The 22784-nt window shown below is 40.0% G+C and overlaps 1 protein-coding gene across 8 annotated transcripts in view; it reads right to left on the bottom strand.

The window, feature by feature from the left end:
• Nucleotides 1-22784, bottom strand: part of cux2b (cut-like homeobox 2b) — a 128265-nt gene that overhangs the window by 18575 nt on the left and 86906 nt on the right. For all 8 annotated transcript variants that reach the window (XM_077561258.1, XM_077561261.1, XM_077561260.1 and 5 more), the window contains 4 exons: nt 18818-18896; nt 5819-5959; nt 3751-3904; nt 475-551 (listed from right to left, as the gene is read on the bottom strand). In XM_077561258.1, coding sequence (XP_077417384.1) covers nt 475-551; nt 3751-3904; nt 5819-5959; nt 18818-18896 — 451 coding nt within the window. The remainder of the gene's footprint in view (nt 1-474; nt 552-3750; nt 3905-5818; nt 5960-18817; nt 18897-22784) is intronic.

Raw genomic sequence — 22784 nt, 5'->3', positions numbered from 1 at the left:
ACCTCATTAGTCTAAACATGACATTCTGATTAATATTACATTTGTAGAATATGAGTTATGAAGCAAAATCCAACCATTTTTATCCATCTGTGGGGCGGCCATTTTGCCACTTGCTGTTGACTGAAGATGACATCAATGTTGCTTAGGGCTCAGGCACCAATCACAGCTTACCTGTTTTCTGCAGCTGTGCAATGATTGTTTTTTATGAGACCTGAGCAATATTGATGTCATCGTCAGTCGAAAGCAAGTGGCAAAATGGCCGCCCCCTGAAATTAATAACTCTGCTTATGAAATGTTGTGTAGGTGTTCTTCATGTTGTGACTGATGAGTATAATTACTATTTTAAATGACTAGTTTTAATGAGGAGTTACACACATTTAAATAATGCTAGTGCTCAAAATGTCAATATCTAATATTCCTGTTTTATAAAATGTAATTAAAGTTACAGTATATGTCAGTGTTTCAAGTACTCACATGAATGCAGGAGCTTGATTTTCTCCTCTGCCTCTGACATTTTGTCTGCCAAACTAACACTGGCATTCTCCTCCTCCCTGAGAGAAGAAACGATGTCAGTCGTACACATTATCACTTCAGATAGTGTACACAAATTTATGCCTTGACAAGTTGACATGTAAAATGTTCATCCCAGCGTAGCTCCATCGCACTTCAGGTTTCATAGACAATCGGAAGTTTAAGCGAAGCATATCAAGAGAATCTTTCAAGAATCATTTCAGGCCATTTATTTCTGATTTGATTTATCAAATGATAGACTTCGTTTTCTCATGAAAAAGGGTATCTCATTCTCACTGGGAATACTAACAACAATGAATTCAAAGTCTCATCTAAGGTTTCCACAGAATTATGAGCCTATGTACGTTAGAAACACCAATAGAGTCAATCCTTCCTGAATCGGTTCTGAGTAGGCTAGGTCTTTTTTTTTTGTACAACATGACCAAAACTATTTGTGGCTGTTCACATATTCTGTAATGCTGTAAGATGTTGTTCATCAGGGCAGGGCAAAATTCATTCAATTTGAGAATGACCCCCTAACTTCAAATTCATTTGTTGAATTTGAATTCAAATTGAGGTGGCAAACAGAAGGCAGAATTGCAATTCAAATTAGAATTCCAGGAAATGTAACCGAAATTTTATGAAATGCATGATGCAAATTTAAAGTGTAAATTTAAAGTGTATTCAACAATGAAGCTTTACAGTATACGCATATTTACAACATGAATTTCAAACATATTACGATATGATACGATATACTTTTATTTTCCCCGTGGGGAACTTTTTCCTGGACTCCGTCCAGCTGCAGTTTACAGTAAAGAGAAAACAACAGAATAGAAAGAGATAAAATTAAAATTAAGTAAATAAGAAGTGCAGCAATAAGTAGAAGACTTCCCAGAAGTCTTCACAGAAGTGTGCATGTGTAGAGAAGTACATACATGAGGACTGCACACACCCATATACACACACACACACTCACATGAATATGTACAGCACGGCTGCATATATTACACACACACAACATTGCACCATATATCTTATTGCACTGGGTTAATGTCGGTTGTTAAGCAGTTTGATGGATGTCGGCAGGAATGAATTCTTGTAGCGGTTCAGCCTGTTTCTGGGGGCCCTGAATCTCCTGCCGGAAGGCAGTAGCTGGAGGTCATGATGCAGAATGTGAGTCGGGTCAGTAACAATTTTCTGTGCCAGTCTGGTGACGGACCGCTCATAAAACATCTGTAGGGAAGGATGATTCCTGACCCCCATGGTCTTCATGGCAGTCCGCACCAGACCGGCAATCTGTGACCTTGACTGCACAGTCAGGTTGCCGTACCAGGCCGCAATGCCGTATCTGATGATACTTTCCAATGCAGCCCGGTAGAACAACAGCATGATCCTCTGCTCCACTCCATAGACCCGAAGTCTGCGTAGGAAATAGAGACGCTGTTGGAGTTTGGAGCAGAGACTTCCAACATGTGCCCTCCAGCTGAGTGTGTTGTCAATGTGGACCCCCAGATACCTGTATGAACCCACCTGGCTGATGTGATTGCTTTTAATGACGACTGGCCTGTAGTCACCAACAGTTTTTGGATCAAATATCACCTCCTCTGTCTTCCCCACATTCAGCACAAGATGATTCTGGTCACACCACTGGACAAATTTCTCTATTTCTGAGAAATAGTCCAGTGGGCTACCGCCGGCCTGCAGCAAGCTGACGATAGCTGTGTCATCAGAGAACTTAATGATAAAGTTTTCTGGGTGTGATGTTACACAATCATTTGTGTACAACCGTGTACAACAATTGTGTATTAAAAATAGTACTCGCCTGACGGCCCTAATTTTTAATAATATTTTCTTAAAAAAAAAAAAGATTCTATATATAAAAAAAAAGATTATTATAAAAAAATTAAAAATAAAATAAAAAATCTGGCAATTACAATTTGTAATCGTAATTATTCACATGACTTCACTAGTTAACTCACGATTAATTACAAATTTTATATCTGTTCTAAATGTACCCCAAAACATTCTAGGTTTTCATACTCTTGTTAACAAAAATGGAAAAAACTAAACTAATAGAAGTAGTTCAAATTAATTTTTGACATCTATAGCTGTCAATGGCAGTGAATGAATTAATATTTGTCATTCGTCGATAGGGTAATTGAGGCCACCAACAGGAATTGTGACTTTTCCAAACAGCCAGACCACTTTCATGCCCATCCGGCCCCCACCCGCCCCCATCTCCTTTCACTAGTTGCTGTCCGCACTCCCTTCCCCCGTCAATGAGTAATCATCGCTGCATGTTGGCCTGCAAATTCAAATTCAATTCAACATCCTGTGGGGTGGTCATCCATTGAACTGAATTCTGAATTTTGCCCATCCCTGCCATTCATACGCTTGGCTCCTTTTAAGGTTTCTGGCAATCAGTCTAAGCATGCGAAGACGACGGGTATGATGCTTCAGGAAAAAGCAAATCTCACTTTTCACCAGCATGTGTCCTGCACAAACAGTTACAATAAAATGGTGGATTTGATGTATGAAAACACCATGGACACATACAGTGCTTCACCCTCGTCCCCACTTGGATTATCAGACCACAATCTTTTGCGGAATGCTCCTGTATTTCAAAGGCTTCCTGCAACCAAAAGGGTAATTAGGAGGTGGAATTGGGAATCTAGTGATGCACTAAAGGGCTGCTTTGAGTGCACAGGCTGAGATGTACTCTTGTCATCCACATGGGGACAACATTGATGACCTCACGTACTGCATCACTGGACACATTAACTTGTGGGACCACACCATCATTCCAGCCAGGAGTGCACACTTTTACCCCAACAACAAACCCAGGCCAGTGACTTGAAGGACTTTCTCAATCAGAAAAAAGGGACATGATCTGGTGTTGAAGAGGATACAGCAGAAACTCAAGGTGTGATTGAGATAAGATGAGAAGGACATCAAGAAGTGTGTAGAAGGACAGGCCACAACAAGGACCTTTGGCAGGGGTACACTGAACAGGGCTAATCAACTCAACTGCTTTTCAACAGTTCCGTATCACCTGCTGTTCCTTCCCACCTTGCCTTGACACTGATGATGACGACCCCCCAGCTTAGCTTCTAGGATCATTGGGACACACAAACCCCTCTACCACGACAAGGTGACAGCTCAGTACCCATCAGAATGTTTGAAACGACAGATATATTTTGTGTTTTTCAAAGATACGCGATCATTGGTAATCCTCACCCTTGTCCCTCAGTTTGGTCCTGGTAGATCTCCTGTGGAGAGCCCGGGGCTCCAGGAGCTGGCGTACTATTGGGGGTCATATCAAGGGCTGGAGAGCTTGACACAAAGCGATCTCCAGTCTCTGCTGCGTCTGCAAAACCGTTGTCTGTGGGATCTGTGGGGATGAATATAGATATGAAGAAAATGGGACTAATAGACATAATAGAAATAAAAGTACTTTCACAACCAGGTATATCGGATTAATCATACGTGTAACCAGACCCTTCTTAGAAGCAGACAAAAGGCCTAAATTAGGTTTGCATGGGAAAACCTTTGCTTTGATTGCTCACACAAACAGATGTGGAAATGGATTTACTAACCAGGTGCGCGGCGGATTACATTTGCCAAACGGGCACAATTGTCACCAAGTTCATTTTGCTCTTTATGGGAGCAATATAGCCTATGCATTGTAATTTAATAACCCTGCCACAAATTTCGGTGGCTGATTTTGCAACTTTTAATACAGTGAAATGAGAGGTGACAGAGAGAACAGATCTTTTCTGTTTCTGTAAACGATGACAGAAACAGAAATATCCAAGACCTTTTCTCGATTCAGCAATGTAATTTTAGAGCTTCTGGAGGCTCTAAGGGCTGACTGGTAACCAGTCACAAGAAGGAGTCATGCCATATCACCTACTGTATGACAAAATCGATTCAACTCTAGGTTATTACCACGCACAGTGACAATTGGGGATGGCTTCTCCCAGGGCAGTTTTTCAGGTGTGCCCACTGTAATGCGGGATGGGCAGATGCATCCAATTCACACACTCACTGCTACAGTAGTTAAATACATTTTGAACCATGTTCAAGCCTATTAGATTCGATCTTGAACGATCAGACGCTGAGGTCATAAAGCACCTCAGTCAAGGGGTCTAGTTCCCTATACGGGTCAAAAAATGTTGGTTAAAAAAAAGTAGTAAAATTTGTATGTCTTATGTGTTAATGAGCTCTCAGAAATAGAATGAGCACTTTTTTTTGGGGGGGGGGGGGGGGGTTCCCGTTCCAAACCCACCCACAATAGGTGAAAATCTGCATTATAGCAAATAATATCAAACTCTTTTTTAATATTTTAGTTTTACTCTACATGTTTTCAACACATGCAAAGCATTATAAATCACACTTGTTGAACACATTATAAATTGTAACATATTTTCCCATTTGTCATCAATGTTGCTTTTGTTGCTGAGGCAGCAAACCTAAGCAAAAAATCCAAACTTCCCTCTCCACAGCTACTTCATTCAGCTCTTTTGGGAAAATACCAAAGTGTTCTAAGACAAGCGCTCCAGCACCTCACCAGAGAAGTGTCCAGGAGGCATTGCAACCAGATGCCCGAGCCATCTCATCTGGCTCCTTTTAATGGGCAGCTGCATTACCCGGATTACAGAGCTTCTCACTTTATCACTAGGCGTGAAAAACCACATACCCTCCAGAGGGAACTTATTTTGGTCACTTGCGTCCATAAACTTATTTGTAGCTACACAGAAAAAAACTGTAATTAAAAACAATATACGTAGTGTGGTGTCTGCGTGACTTTAAGAGGAGCCTGATGTGGTGGCATGTGACATTGGCAAGTCTGCGAGTGACTGCCTGGGCGAAATGAAAAGTGCATTGACAACTGTTGCTCTCTTTTCTCTTATTTGAGGGCATTACGGTAAATGAGTATAATGCAAGTACTCGTAAAAATGACCACATAAAAATCTACAAAATAGCAGGGTGGTGAACAATAAACCGCAATGACTACCCTACACCTCAGCCAAGTCTCATAAACTAGGCCCAACCTACAACAGGTACAGTATAATTTTGACTGCAGAGGATCTGATTAATTAAGTTAACGATAAACCATCCATAGGTAAAAAAAGATTTACCATTAGCATATCACCTTTTCATCATTAGTGCCATTTAAAAATATTTGATGCACAGCTGGCAGCAACTAATCTTTACAAAATGTAACTGATGCTGCAAAAAAAAAAAAAAAAAAAAAAACAGGGCAGAGGAGATGAATCCTAACTGTACATGCTTTTGGTCCCACCTGTCTTTTCAAGGCACTCCAGGTGTTTCTTCCAGTGCCTGCTGATCTCCCTCACCAGGGCCCCGCTGTCAGGGGCCGAAGTTTGAAGCTGCTGCAGCCTCCCCTCCAGTGTGTGTGAGGCCTCCAGTACAGGAGCTGGATCTGCGAAAACACACAACAATCACGTGGCATTAATACTATTTGCCCCCCAAAAAAGAAGCATTAGACTGTCTTAAACACTACTTTTGGTTAGTTTCCCCCCCAAAAAAGTAGGTAACTCTTTGACTCGCCACACTCGACTGGACATAACGCTAAAAGCGGCGTTCTAAAGCTTCACCTTCTAATGAGTATGCTCATAAGCTTATAAATGATAAGGAACAATACAGAGATTGCCATGAAAAGGTGACAGTCTTAAGTGCCAAATATACACCTAAACAAAGTGTTGAAAAAAGTATGCTCCTGAAAAGGGTGTAAAAAGAGAAAGGGGGGTAAAAAACAGGATTCTTTAGCACAACAGAGGAGCTATTTTGCAATGCATGCGCGGCAGCACTGGGCCCATGGGGCCAACTAGGAGGCTGCTTCTCAGCTAACAAGTCTCCTCTGTATCATTTGATCATTTAAATTATTATGCCAGGAATTCTCAGGAGGCAGCTCGGCACTCCACATCACAGGGCTGTTTTTAATCTTCGCCTTCCCTTTCTTCCCCTCCCGAAAAGTTCAACAGCTCAGAGAGAGTGAGCTGCTCTTGTTGTGTACCTGCCTGCTGAACACCAAAGGAGGTGACTTCTAGTGCCAAAGCACAGAGAAGGAAGCTCAGGGGAGCTCCTTGACAAGGAGGGGGGCGGGTGGGGTGGGGTGTTTTGCAATGCTCACACACGCGCACACACACACACACACACGCCTTTAAAAACTCTAAAAGAGGAAAATCGCTTCTTTGCTCTACACAAACTTTTTTTCTGGCATCTTTCATCTGCACATCTTACACTTGTGTGTCTAGTGTGGGCCCGGCATGCCGTGACATTTCTTTCGTGAGCGATGGAGCCAAAGACAGGCGCAACTTTGCCATAAACTCCAAGCAAAAATAAACACTAATCACAGAGCACAAACTTTTTGTGCCGTGCAATTTTTTTGAAATCTTGCCTGCGCATTGCACGACGTCTTATCCGCTTTTTCATCAGACAAACATTTTGCACCATTTAATTGATCGAGCTATTTTTCCCAGGACCGTTTACAGTCAAACATTGTCTGCATTCATTGTTGCACCAACTGTGGAGATATTGCATCAGTCACAAGGGACATCACTATTAAGGGAAAAGCTCTTCTAAGACAAACAGGAAGCACTGCTATACCATCGACCCACTGTCACAGAAATCACTTTATCTGCCTCTTTCCCATATATCCTTTCAACTTTTAGTGATCAAAAGACAAATCCAAATGGATAAATCAGGATTATCAATCATCGGCACGAGAGAGTCAAGTCAAATCCAAAGACACGGGAAATAACCCAAGTCTGCATACATAAGTGGCCTCAGTTAAAGTAGAGATGAAGGGATCCCTTTCAAAGGGCAGAGAAAGTCAGTGGCGAACTTTGCAAAATGTACCTACTAATTGGTGGTATTTATGAGCAACAATGTGGCTCTGATGGTAAAAAAAAACTAAAAAAACCTTCACATTAAAACAAGCTCACAGCTTGCATTTCCATTAATGAACAACACCAAGGCTTTTAAAGTACAGTATACTGTATAAGGGGCTCGCTCACCCTTTTATACACAGCGTTCTCAAATGTTTTTTTAAACACTTATTTTAGTTGAGGATGATTGCATACCTGATTTGTGGTCATAATTACTGACACATGGAAAATATACTGTATATTTTTTTTTTCTGGTGAAAAGCGCACATTCTGAGGATTTACCTCCCCCCTTTTATGACTCTAACCAACATTGTTCGGGTACATATTTCATTGGACTGACAGTGTTGCTTGCCAACTGTTTTTGTTCTTTTGCCGACCTTCACAAGATGTGGCTCATTTTTTAAAACCAGCATTGATTTTCACCCAAATTATGCAAATACTTGCAGACAAATCTATTAATCTATATCATTTCATATCACCATCGAATACTATATAATACTCATAGTCTAAGGAAAACTTTTAGGTCATTTACATATTATTCCACTGTTTGCACACATTTCATATTCTTTTTACAACCCGTGAATGTGAGAAAAAGAAAGTAAAAATAAATGCAAAAAATAAAAAACAAGATTAAAAAAATATAAATGAATTTGGAAATAAATATATAAATATAATTAAATGTCAATCAATAAGTAAAAAGGCTCTGCTCTCATATTTATTTCATTCTGCAGACAGTGTCAGTCCTCCACATTGAGTTCCTTGCATTTGAATGTTTTTACAGCTACAGGATGTCACATTGTTTCCAGATCTTAATTAGAGCACTAAAAAGCTGTTCAAACAAGAAATAAAAACAATAACTTCTAAGTCATGAAATAGAAGGATAGAAAGTTGGGGAAGAAAGTTATCTCCAATACATATTTTACTCATTTGATTGCATTATATGCAATTTGGAAAACAGCATTTCTCAAAATTGGTCAGGTCATTTGTCGGCTGTGCCTCCCCAGACTTCCATGACGAATATATTTGTACATGCTTACATCACGGATGACCACCTTCAATGACTGTGAGGGCCTGGACTGTGAACATGCGTCACCTCCTGAAATATTGCCATTAAATGAAGCGCAAAATCATTTGGTAGAAATTCATAATTATTGATTTTACTCATTTCATTTACCTAAGTGACCCAATCTCCTACCCATTAACTAATAATAATTAATTATTCAATGAAAGTGATACTTTTTTCAGTATTATTTATGACACCAATTTCAATATTTCATTCACTGAGTGAGGATGTGGAGCCTGCTTGCATGCTAATTTCAAAAACTGGGTAGAGAAAATGCAGACATTAGCTTGAAGAAGGTATCATATGAGAAAACATTTGAGGTATTTTCCTGTTTTGATCGTGACACTGAAGCTCACACTGTCGCCATGACGCTTTGTAAGATTTGTGTCGTGTATCATTGCAAAAGACGTTAAAGTAGTTTGTGTCTCGATACGTTTCATCTCTGTAGTGCTTCAAGCCTATGTAGGTACTCACTCTTTTAATTATGTTTTTGCACAATTGCAGCTGCATTGATACCGAGTTTCATCATTTTGGCTGCGCAGTAATGAGGCTGCCATGTTGTCCTAGCTGCTTTCCCGTGGTCACCGACTTGCTGTTTCTGGGCTACAGCACGCCAAAGAACAAAGGCTTTCGGAGCATCAGAGAGCAGAAACCCAAGTCAGTCAGAGGCTGGACAGTTCCGTCGTCTGTGGGTGACACTGGTGAGAAAAGTGCACAGGTAGAGTATTGCTGGGTAAGGGAGGGGGCGGAAGGGCGGAAGGGCGAAGGTCTTTCGCTGCAAGACAAGCAGGTGTGTCGGCTGGTCCGTCTTTGCCATGTCAGCGATATAGTAGCATTAGGTGGTGTGGGCACAGTAGGGTGCACCATTATGTCTCTCTGGGCCCTGTGTAATTACGCTCTGACATAATTAACCCAGCAAGCCCATTAGCCAAGCAGTGGCTGGCTGAAGAGAGAGATGGGGGGGGGGGGGGGGAGTATAATTATTTGTTGTGCACATGTTAATGAGGCCAGCTGTGTTCCCATCATACAACACTAACAAATTAATTTACAAGGCTGCGCTCAAGGGTTTTTTCTTTTCATTCAAAACAGTGTTGTTGTTGTTTTTTTTCTCTCGGAGTGGACTTCAAGGTCCATAAACATGTTCTTCAGCTGCTGCTGCAACAAACAGTAACAGTGCAGTAACAGTGCTGTCAAGGACCAAAACTAGGCTGACGCGATTTTGGAGCTCAATTTTCACCTTCACAAATGTAAATTGATGTTAAGCATTTACTATAATTGCCGCCTTTGTAATAAACACAGCGCATTCACAAAGGGGACTTTTTTCACATGCATGACATGGACTTAGTTTAAATTAACTTGATATGCGGAAAGATTGGCTATAAAAGTGGAAAATGCTTGAAGGAACAACTTTTGTGCAAGTGAAATTTGCTTTCCACACAGAAATCAAGAGATATTTAAAAGGGGAAGTCAACCCAAATATTTTCTTGACAATAGCTTCAATGTGTTCCAACTAATCTAAACAAGGCATTCTTAATTCTTTTCATACACAAGACGTATCAATACGTCATAAAAGTCCTAGTCGCTGTGTACATATGACGTTTTTACGTCATATGCATATTTTCATGCAAGAGTGTACAGGAGGGTCTGACGCAGATTCTGACTGTAGGATTAGGCTCGACTGCAATGTTATTTTTTTAAACGGCCAGCAGGTGGCAGCAAGTATAAGATCAGCCAGTATCACAGAAGGATCTTGTTGCAGAAGAAGAAAAGGAGGAAGTATAGGTTTGGGAGTATCATACTAATCTAAATATATAGGTGCGTTTCCATTTTGCCGGTGTTTCCATTGAAGAGCGTTTCGCTTCTGAGGCGCAATTCTCAGAATGTGCCGTTTCGCGGGATCCGCAGTTCCGTAGGAGGTGCTCATGATGTTTACGAAAGACAGATGCCCGGAGTACTTAATATTACTTTAAAAACATCTCCCTCCCCTCATCGGACGGGTTCGGGCATTTGGTGTTGGTGTTGTGTGTGCGCGCTTATAACTCGTGTTATGGTGCTGACGGACAGATTTCAACGACGACGTGCGCCGTATGTCGCTCGTTTGCTCGTTGCCTGGGGCAGCGGCCATTTCTCATGCAACGATATGGGACGTGCATTGAACGGCGGCATATTGGCTTCATAACTGAATTGCTTTGTGCTTAAAAAGACTTGTTATCCCCTCCAGAGGCAGGTCCGACACGAAAGCGAGTGGCCCCGTACTTCCTACTTCCTTTCCTCCGTGACCGGTCGGGGGTACATGATTACAGGGAATGCGCAAAAAGTGTTTCCATTAAACTTTTGCGAAATACTTAGTAATTAAATATTTCGACACGTCTCAAAAACCACTTCATGAGAGCGTAAAAACGTTTTTGCGATATTTGAGTGTTTTTTCGAAAATCAAGTTTTTTCATTACCGGCTTGCTTTTGCGCAACTTGCCTTTTGCGCATAACTGAGGCCGCCGTAGTGCTCCTCCCAAGAAACGTTTCTCGACATCACAATCCTATACATTTACAGTATCGAAATTGGAGAACAATTGAGGTAGTACTTAGTAGAAACAGCATGAATTATGATGTTTTAAATGTGTTTAACGTAAACAAGAGGACTTCAGACATTTTACAACTTGCCTTAAATACATGTATAAATTATATGCTTAATGTTTACAGAAAGAAACTTGTATATTTGTATTAAAGAATTATATCTAATTCAACAAAAGATGCCTCTGCCAAATCTAATATTGGGGCTGAGCAATAAAAGAAAAAGAGGGACTTAAAATCAGCACAAACAGTGAACTTTTTTTTTTTTTTACTTATTAAAAAATAGTGACCACCCTGCCACAACACCGCTACCCCCCAACCCCGCCCCTGGCCCTATACTACCTACTTACGAGCTGTATATTTCTAATCTGTACGTATATTGTATAGTTTATACAGTAATCGGCTCGTGAGGTGGGAGGAGCAAGATGGCCGCCCTGTCGCTTCAACGGCTTGCACTTGTATGGGCTATCCGCTATCCAGTCATATATTCAGACCAGTAGTAGTAGCGCGGAGGCAGCGGAGAGGAAGTAGAAAATAAGTGATGAGCAGAACAAAACAGTTAACCCTGTTTCAGCTGACACAAAAGAAAAAAATATTAAAATAGTAGCGTTAACGTCAAAGTTGTGCTTACAAAAAGCTCTTTTTCTACGTATTTTTTCCTAAAGAATTGGAATTTTGACAAAACTTAACTATATTCTAACACTGATAACTAAAGAACGGAAAAGGATATAAATACACTTTTTTCTGCTCAATTCATTCACTGCCATTGACGCCTATAAACGTAAAAAAAAAAAACTATTCGCCTGACGCCCCAAATTTTTAATCTTTTTATTTTTCATTCACTGCCATTGATGGCTATAAATGTCAAAAATACATTTTAAATATTTCTATTAGTTTAACATTTTTTCCCGACTTTTGTTAACAAGAGCATGAAAACCTAAAAAAAATATATATATATATATTGTACATTTAGAACAGATATAAAATTTGCGATTAATCGTGAATTAACTAGTGAAATAATGCGATTAATTATAATTGAAACATTTAATGGCCTCTTGCGCCTAATTTAAATTTTTATTTGATTTTTTATGAATTTATGGCAGTGAATGAGTTAAAGAAGAGAAGTTAGTCTTTCTTTTGGTAGGTTCCATGTTTATACAGCAATAGAACACAATATTTTGTGGGCCTTGCAAAATCAGTCAAATTCCAGTAAAACAGTTGGTATTGAAGGGATTGCTCTAATGAAAATGTCTGGGATTAAATACGTTAATATTACGTTTGTGGTACATTAAATAAGCAGCAAAATCCATCCGTTTTTATTTGGCCATTTTGTTACTTTCTGTTGACTGAAAATGACATCACCATTGCTGAGGGTTCAGATAACGACCTATCGCGGCTAAGCTTGCAGACATCACATGAACAAACTCAGAAAACAGGCGAGCCGTAATTGGTTGTTACCTGAGCAACTATGATATCATTTTCAGTCGACGGCAAGTGGCAAAATGGTCGGCCATTAATTCATATTCCAAACGCAATATTAACCTAAATAGCGTGTTTATACAAGCGGGGGTGCATAGAACATATTAATGTAAAGATTTTTTGGGGGGGTTGACTTCCTCTGTAAAATCTTACAACAAACAAAGAAGCCAGAAGAACCAAATCATGACACAAAGTAAACTTGACGTAAAACAATGCTGTTCATTGCTATTTATGCGGCATGCAGTGAAGTCAGAAGGAATGAGGATCATCTAGCGTAATTCGTTTGTCTTCACATTTTGGAATTGAATGTGCACACAAACCTGAATTCCTACACACACACTTGTTCTCCCTCCTGGTCCCTCTGGGGTGTCCTACTCCACAGGGATCAGTTGGAGAGGCCCGGCTCTTTTATGAACATAATGCATTATTAAGCACCTCAAACATCTCCTGGGCCTTTGTTTATTACTGCTCTTATTAATCACTTGTGCATAATCACGTCCCACCCAGAGAGCTTTCATTCCCCATCAGCTTTTATATGCCCTTATTTTCCAACAGACTGCCACAAACATTTACAGCATTCCTCCTCCTCCACCCCTCTTACCCTGACTGTAGGTACTCAGCTGCACAATTACAATAAAGGCAGCTTGCTGTGCCTTGCAGGCCTCTCTGCGTGTGCCTGTTTATGTTTGGTGGGGGTTGAAGAAGGACAACCATTCTTAATGCATTTCAATGGCTTTCAACTACTGAGGTCAGTGCTTGCTGATTTGATAATTTCATAGCTGGAGGGAGTTTTCACTGTGAATATGGAAGAGATTTACAGGCCTTGTATAACAGAAAAAGTAACAGAGCTGACCCCGGGCATTCGTGAACTAAGCGGCGTCTTGGGGTTTCCTGGCCACTCGAGGCCCCCAAAAAGAGTGAGGATTTAAAAAAAAAAACACATTAAACATGGTGAGAGGGGAGCCCCAAACCAGATTCTGCTTAGCAAAGAGGCTCAAACAAAATTCCGCTCTTACTCTGCCCTGCAGTTCCATTCGCCACCACTAGCAAGCACTGTTGCTTGCCATAACATTTTCAACTTACGTTTGTGCGCACACACATACACACATTTACACACTAAGTGGGGTGTATTCAGAACGGAATCTTCACAAAGTCTGATGAGCTCCCCGCTCAGATGAAAGCAGCTCTGTTCTAAAAGAGAGAGGGAGTGGGCTGGACCCTGAGGGAGGTGTGTGTGTGTGTGTGTGTGTGTGTGCGTGCGTGCGTGTAGTGAGAGGAGGCGAGGAAGAGCAAACACCTGGAGCGTCAGTCTCTGGGCTACGCCCCTGGCGACAGGGCCTCGCTGATCTCACAGAGGCGGCAACAAACGCTGACGTTCAAACAACTCACACACATTCCAGGAGGGAAGAGCAGAATGAGACAGCAAGAAGGAGAGGTAGAAAAAGACGTGGGAAAAGTTCGACGCATCTCTGGGAAGCTGATGAACTCCGGCAGAAGCTGCCACAATTTTTCTAGCGCTGGCTGATCACAACGTGTTTATCAGGCCTGATCAAAACAGTGCGGAGGTGATATAAACATTGTTTGGGAAACACTGTTAACAGGCCCCTTTCAAGACTAAGACTGGCTTAGTGCGCGCCGCTTGAGAAGATGTCACAGGCAAATCAAAATAGAGCACACTAATGAAACACTCCGGCGGATTGACATCTCCAGCTTAGGGGCCTCATAAAAGGCAGGAAGAAGAGAACAAAAAACACCACTCAATAACTTCCTTCAAGAAGTTTTCATTTCAAGAGGAGTTGATCTCTTGCTTTGCATTTACTGCCTCATTCAAGGTGTGACTGAACTGCAGCGTTATTTCCAAAGCATATCAGTACCACGCTATGGAGGACCAAAAATGCCTAAATAAAAAGAAAGAAAGAAAGAATAAATAAATGTGAAAATAAAAACAGCTGTAAAAATACGATTCAATAATTAAGTACAAAATGCAAAAAGGAATAGAAATAAAAATGACTATATATATATATATATAGTCATATATTAAGAGAACAAATTTAAAAAACAAGATTAAAAAAATACTGTATACAAATAAATGTGGAAATAAATACAGTATATTAAATGTCAATCGATGAATAAAAATGCTGTGCTCTCATATTTGTTTATTTCATGCTGCATACGCTGTCAGGATGAATTGCGTCATGAAATGTTATTCAAATGAGGAGGCGGTCTTAGGCGTGTCTTTGGTTGGACTCTGCCTTGTAAACTGCCTTTCTGCTCCTTTGAAGCATAAAGAATAGCATTGAATAAGAAAGTTTGTCCAGACTTTCGGCCTGTACTGTATATATATTTGTCATTTTTATTTCCATTTATATTTATTTTTTATATCTATTTATAGAATTATTATGTTTTTTTCCGTTTTTATGTATGTATGTATTTATTTATATTTCTTTATTTATTGAATTTTGGCATGCTTGCGCTGGACAAATGTACGGGATCAGTCTTCAAAGACAGAGTGGATAACTAATATGTGACCAGATGTTAATGATAGCCGCGTGCAACAGGTCACATATTGAACGCATGTCGTGTCCCACCTACATGTTGTTCATTAACTGTGACCTGCTCTGATTGGACCAACATCACACGGGCAAATGCACTCTACGGGAGAGACACGGTCAAATGAAATAATAAGAAAGTGAGAAAAAAAAACACACCCAGCAATGAATAGTAATAACTGCATTAAGATTAACGAGCATGTCGTGTAATGAATGATTACATCTGTGAAAGAATCAGAAATACACGAACTGTACGGCGTTGGGGCAAGAGAAAGGGATCACTCTGTTTTTGAGAGGCGTGGAGAAATGAAGCAAGGCCATAGCCAAATGACTGCCCTGCAGTAAACCTGGAGGAGCCATCCATTCTCAAGTAGGATGGGAGTTGTGACCTTGTATACCTGCAGCAAGATGTACAGTGACAAACGGGCACAGAATCATGTAGGCGATGCCACAAGCTGCAAAAACAGGAAGAGCTCCCTGCAGAAAGAAAATGCTCTGACTTCTGATTGGCCATCTCGTTTTTTTTTTGACTGTGTGTTTGTCATGCTGTGCCCTGTGATTGACGAGCGATCAGTCCATGCCGAAATCAACTGGGCAAGGCTTCAAGCGTTTCCGTGTCCCTGAATGGGATGAGCAGCATCAAACATGCACACAGACTTGAAATCAAGAAGTAACAGCCTGCTCACAAGCGATGATGGTTGCTTAAATATTTGTGTTGTCTTACAGATCAATATGATGACGTGCAATGTGTGTAACGTGAGCAACAAAAAACGTGCAATTAACGGATATAATTTAAATGCAGTAAATCTGTGTACCTCCTAAAACCAACATTTCTGTCATTAGAAGCGGAAGTTTTGTCCAACCGCAACTCATTTGCTGCCATCAGAATGTTCAGGAATTCACTGACGCCCTGACACCACTTCTGAGGGTGTGTGTATTCGAGGAGGCAGGCAGAGCTCCCCGCCCATTAATATCCCAACGCAGCGTATGTTATAAAGCAATCAGCAGATCGTGCTTGAACTGTTTCCTGTTCTTGTACTACTGCCTGACGAACTGAGAGATCCGGCACTTCTTTTTGGATGGTCTGAGTGATGAAGCGGTGCACGCTTGGAGCGTATTTCCAAACGCACCCATGATAAGGGATTAGGGAATGGGCATTTGAAGGGTAATTCAGAGCTCTACTTTTCTTCATCAAGATTTTTGTACAATATTCCCCAAAAAACTGTATATATTATAAATGTATACAGTATGTTATTTTTCTTCTTCATGATGCATTTTTTGACTGGTACGACATAATCTGGAATGACACATAGTCCAAAAAATACATTGGTGCTATGAAACACCAAAAATTGATAAATTGACAGTAAAATAATGTTGCAATCTTGACTTCTTTTAATGTTCATAAGTGTTCTCTTTTTTTCTTTCTCTCTTTTTCTTCTCCTGTTTGACTTATCGACACAAAATTGGGCTTACTAGGCATGAAAAAAAGTCTCAAGGACCCAAGAAAGAAATTTAACAGGAAGTCAGCCATATTGGTATGAAGCGGCCATTTTGTGACATATTCCAGGCAAGCTCCCACTAATTCACCAATCACAAGCAAGTATGCCAGACAGATGGGCGGCACTAAACTGCGAAACCTTGTTGCGAGTGTGAACGGACCATGATGCTAAAAGAGGGCAATCAATGGCAAATTTATCACTGCTTTGATTTTGATAGAGGAGAATATATTAGTAAGATTTTCTGTTAAAATTAATTAGTTGAAAAGTGTAATTTCTGTTTGATTTTATTTCTACATACTGATTGATGATAACCCTCTCTATTTTAGCATAGCACAGTTTGTATCTGCTCTCAATCGGATTTGTTTTTACAATATGTGTTATCTAGTGATGCACCGAATATTCGGCCGAAAAAAGATTAAAGCCGAAAGAATATGAAAGAAATAGGTTGTGGTGACGCAAGCAAAAAACTGCTGCAAGCAAGCGTCTGTTTGAATTAAACAGCGAACGCGGGGATGAGTGTCCGCCTTGCTTCTCGCTGGCTTTTCACCGTGTGAGTTTGCACCGGCCGTGTACTGCAGTACAGGTGAGCCACTCTTTCTCCCGCAGATCCTTCCCTTCCCTTTTTAATTTTTTTTTTTTTTATACAAGAGCCCCTCGAACGCTTCCACTTTTTTCACCGGCATCCCCGTGGCTGTGCTAAATACTTTAGCTAATGCTAGCACTATTGCTATCAACAGTTTTAAACACGGAAACACTTACTGCTATCTCCGGGTGGCAACACACCTGTACAGAACGCTGTGTGCGACTTTGCAGTCCGTTCCCGAATACGATTAGCTGGTGCGAACAAATGTATTTATTTATTTTTAAACGATGGTGAATATGTGAATGTGCGAATTTTAAGTGCGCCGCACCTTGTCCCGCCGCATGCGTCCGACCCTGCTTGTGCGAACTTCATTGACTATAAGGTGCTATCGCACCGCCAGAAAATGGTCAACCCTTGTTTGGTGTTTAAAGTACCATTAGCCAACATGTCTGCGGTGTGGGCACATTTCAATTTATATTGTTCTTTGTTAAAATGCCACTGCTAAATAAATATTTTATAATTTTATTATAAATTTATTTAATTACAATAAATGCAATGATAGTAAAAGTTGGCATAATTTTTTTTTCGGTGTTTCGGTTTTCGCATTTTTCATTTTTGGTTTTCGGTTTCGGCCAACCATTTTCATTTTGGAGCATCGCTAGTGTTATCCCAAATTAACCATGTTTACTAGCTTTTATTAGGTTACTTTGTAAAATATGTTCCTATACCAAATTCTGAGGTTTGACTTTCATAATCATATACTGTAGATAAAAATGATCAATTATTATTTTATTTTTTTACATAAAAAAAAAACACCCACTATGTTAAGCATATGGCTTGTGAATGAATTTGTGTGACAATACCAAGTAGAGACAGAAACAGAGAGAGACAAAGAGAAAGAAAGAGCGACAATATCAAGTAGGTGGCTTGAAGGCAAAAGGAGACCTTTAAAAGTCAGCTGCTGCTTTTGCTATTTCTCTGTCGCAGACTTTTATCTTGCATTCATTGAATTAGTGAACAGCTTTCTCTACTCCTGCCACAAGTGTTTCTCTGATCTGGAATGAGATTGGGCCATGTTTTGCCGCAGTCTCCTGCAACACAGCGATGGTCTACATATGGATGGATGGGCACTGAAATTGTTGAGAAGTGCAACAACAACAAGTGTTTCGCCTTCGTCCCTCTTGTTTTTCCCCAATTGGCCTCATCAGGCCCGCGTTCCACATGAAGCCAGACTTCAGTGGGGATTTTAATTGGCCCTCTACAATCAGCCAAGCTCCTCAAGGATGTGTTCGCTCCTCAGCCATGTTAAGCAGTCTCAAGGACCCAGGCTGGGTTTTGATGTGGCCTCACGCAGAGTTTTGGAAACCACTCAGATCACGGACTTCTAAAAAATAGATAGAAGCCACAGGGTGCGCGGCTTTATGCATCTCATATCAATGTGCAAGCTTAAGAGCAATATTTTTGGATTTGCTGCTATGACGTGTAACCACAGTGGACAGCCTGCCACATTGGGGATAACAGATTAATGAATTGATCTCAATAGAAGAAAAAATATTTGCAGAAGTGAACCATTTCAATGTGGGACTACTGTTTCTGCTGGTATTGTTTGGCAAGATAAACATCTACAGTCTTGGTGGGAGACTCACCTGGGGCCTCAATAAGCTGTTTGTAGATTCCTAGGAATGCAGACTCAGCCTCTTTACTCCGCTTGTTCAGAGCGACCACCTGCAGGGGAAAAAAATGCCATTAAGGTAAGTATTGGTGGATATAATGTGTACATTGGCGGCGCATGATAAACAAGCACGTGTGGACTTTAAATACTTTCACCAAGAGAAGTGCAATATTGTGCAGAGCAGTTTCTATAAAACATTCATCTTTATGCAGTGTAACAAATGTCAATGCCCAAAAAATACAAATCCAATTGCAACCAAAATGATATGAAAAATATACCACTCGAGTAGCAAAGAACTTTCGTCACGTATAAGATTCTGGGTGTGCTTCGTTTGGAGGAATCCTTTCATGGCGTTACATGAGTAATGTAAATACAGTATGTTGTAAATATGTTTTGCGCATGTTTGTTCTATCCCAGGGTGACAGGTTGACAACAGTTGGGAACCACTGCTTTAGAAAATGTTATACTAGTTTACTGTTCACAAATGAGTATAGGGTTGTCAAACTAGTGCGTTAATTTTCCGTTGAAGTTCCTTTACCTCTACTATTTTTTTTTTATCGTACCATTAATGACCGCCCCCCTACTTGGTAAGCCTGTACTGGGGGAATTCCAGTTGCAACGTAGCAGACACGCCCACATCAAAATTTAGCAGTAATAAGTTTAATAATAATTAGAGCTGTCAAACGATTACATTTTTGATTAATCACAATTAATCACTTGATTAAAAAGGCTTTTTAATCAACATTTTTTGCCCGCCAAATTTGAAGAGCACCTGTCAAATGTAAATTAATGAATTATGAAGACATCTTCAACATTTTCTGATCCACTGCACGCCCTCATCCTCCTGTTTTTCTAATCAGTTAATTACTTGCATAATTTAAAATGAAAAAAAATGACCCCAGTAGTTTGACATGAACAAATATTTTTACGCATACGCAAACATTTATTAAAATTCTAACTTTAATGCATGTAGTTATGTTTATTGCTCAAACACAACCTGTGCTACCTTTAACCCAATGTCAAGCTAAAGGATAATCTGTGATCAGAATTAATAGTGCAATTAATCTGCGTTAATACATGATTAATGTGATTAATATTTGTGATTAATTAATTAGTTAATGCTTTAACTTTGACAACACTAAAAATAATGCATATATTTGTGAAGACTGGGGTCAAGTTAAATTTTACAATTTTAAAAATGTGCAGAATTTCACGAGTTACTTCATGTTAAATATTAGGTAGCTCTCTTAATGTGAAAAGAAAAATGCACTGAGCTGCCACTAATGTCTTACAAATGTAATTATGCCATCTAGTGGCAGAAAAATGACCTCAACACAAATCAATAACACTCGTATTTTACAGTACAGGACATCTTTTTAATTTTATCTCACTTTTATGAATTATTATGAAATAACTGTATCAATGACTAAAAGATGCAGCCACATTTCTATTAGTTTAACATTTTATTCCACTTTCACTTAAAAAAAAACATTTTATTGTAAATTTAGAACAGAGGTAAAATTTACTAACTATTGAAATCATGCAATTAATTACGATAAAAAAAATTAATCACCCTACAAAAAAACCCTACAAATGACATTTTTACATCTGTTTGACCATGAAAAAAAATTGCATTGTCTTTGCAGTTCATTTAAGTTTTATGATGCCGACTGTAGGACCCGCAAATTATTTGGATTACAGAATCCCCCACTACATCTCAGACTAGTTCACCGATTGCAATCCTGCTACATCACAGATGTTTCTATACAAAATATCTACCTCATCAAGGCAACAGATTCCAATGAAAACTTGACACAAAAAGTTACTGGTGTGAGTACACATTTGCAACGCACCTCCAACATGTCCAAAAGGCAACGAACGAGATGAGCAAGGAAACTGGCAATGTCTGTTGGAAAAAGTTGTGACCAGAATAGGTCCGCAGCTACAAACTCTTGACAAAATGTTTAATTCGGCAATCGGCAGTAGACAAGGCAATCAAGCTGGCAAAGCTGCTAGGCTTTTAATGACCTCATCGATATGCATTCAATGTGTTGAACTGAGTTTCAATATAATACAGCATGTGAGAGGGGTATTGCAATGCTAACTATGACACCTTTTATTTATCCCATTACTAGTAGTATTCATATACAGATATACAGTACAGTATACCATATATAGTGTTGAATTCCCTTTTGTTTTATATGTCAGTTCTACGGTAAACTTCAACAGCGAGTGACAAATAAACAGCTTGAAGCAAGCATTTGTGATTTGTGTCTTATGAGAACCGTGTGACACGTACACATATGACGATAAAAGGCACATGCATGTATTCAGATTCTGAAAACTATTTATCCCCTGAGGCACAGTGGCATAATAGACACTAAAATATGTAGAGTAATTTCTATACATTTATATATTCCGACTTATTTGTGTTTAGAAAGTGGGTTTCAATAAGTTTAAGTATGTTAAAAATTAGTGGGAGGGGTAAAAGGTTTTTTTTCCCTCTATATGACCGATGCATTGAGTATGCAACTCCTGTGATGAATTAGGGATTAGTGTTTTTCTAATGCATTCTTATGACATCTAATGGCAAGTATATATTTTAATCAACTTCATCATTCTCCTCAGCATTTATTCTGCTAAGATACACGATGTAAGGTGATATTTGACCTGGTCGTTGTTATCCAAGGCCTGCGCAAGACCGCTTGCGAGTCACAGTGACCATCGTCAACAGCAGCACCTGCCATCCTCAGCTCGGTGGGTGACGCAAACCAATTAACAATTCATTAGGAAGGACAAAAAAAGTTAATTAGTTGCCACCTGGCTCCGCGCAAAGCGCACCTCCACTCGAGTCGCGAATAATGTGGGTTACATTTGAGTCTAGCACCAGCTCAGACCTATTTGAACTGTTTACAAACCCAATTCCAAAAAAGTTGGGACACTATACAAATTGTGAATAAAAACTGAATGCAATTATGGGGAAATGCCAAATTTTATTTTTTTATTCAGAATAGAGCATAGAGAACAGGTCAAAAGTTTAAACTGAGAACATGTCTCATTTGAAGGGAAAACTATGTTGATTTTAAATTCCATGGTGTCAACAAATTTCCAAAAAGTTGGGACAAGGCCATTTTCGCCACTGTGAGGCATCCCCTCTTCTTCTTACAATATGCAAACGTCTGGGGATCGAGGAGACAAGTTTCTCAAGTTTAGAACTAGGAATGCTGTCCCATTCTTGTCTAACACGCGTCTCTCTAACTGTTCAACTGTCTTGGGCTTTCTTTGTTGCACCTTCCCCTTTATGATGCGCCAAATGTGCTCTAGAAGTGAAAGAAGTGGACTGCAGGCTGTCCATTTCAATACCCGGATCCTTTTCCTACGCAGCCATGATGTTGTAATTGGTGCTGCATGTGGTCTGGCATTATCGTGTTGAGAAATGCAAGATCTTCTCTGAAAGTGATGGGAGCATGTGTTGTTCTCCAATCTGAATATACCTTTGTGCATTGACGACGCCTTTCCAGATGTGGAAGCTGCCCATGCCACACGCACTCATGGAACCCTATACCATCACAGATGCAGGCTTATAAAGTGAGTGCTGATAACAACTTGGGTTGTCCTTGTCGTCTTTAGTCAGTATGATATAGCGCCCTAGTTTTCCACAAAGAACTTGGAATCGTGATTCGTCTGACCACAAAACAGGTTTCCACTTTGCCACACTCCATTTTTAAGAACCCCTGGCCTCCTGCGCTTTTTGGTCTGCTTTATAAATGGCTTCTTCTTTGTACTGTGGAGTTTCATCTGGCAAAGGCGTCTGGCACGGTGGATTGTGTTCACCCACAATGTTTTCTGGAAGTATTGCTGAGCCCTTTCTGTGATTTCCCTTACAGTAAGCCTTCCTGTTTGCGGTGCAGTGCCGTTTAAGGGCCCGAAGATCATGGGCA

The sequence above is a fragment of the Vanacampus margaritifer genome, chromosome 3, assembly GCF_051991255.1.
Source record: "Vanacampus margaritifer isolate UIUO_Vmar chromosome 3, RoL_Vmar_1.0, whole genome shotgun sequence".
Taxonomy (NCBI): domain Eukaryota; kingdom Metazoa; phylum Chordata; class Actinopteri; order Syngnathiformes; family Syngnathidae; genus Vanacampus; species Vanacampus margaritifer.
Note: the sequence above shows the minus strand (reverse complement) of the source record. Positions and strands in the feature narration are given on the sequence as shown.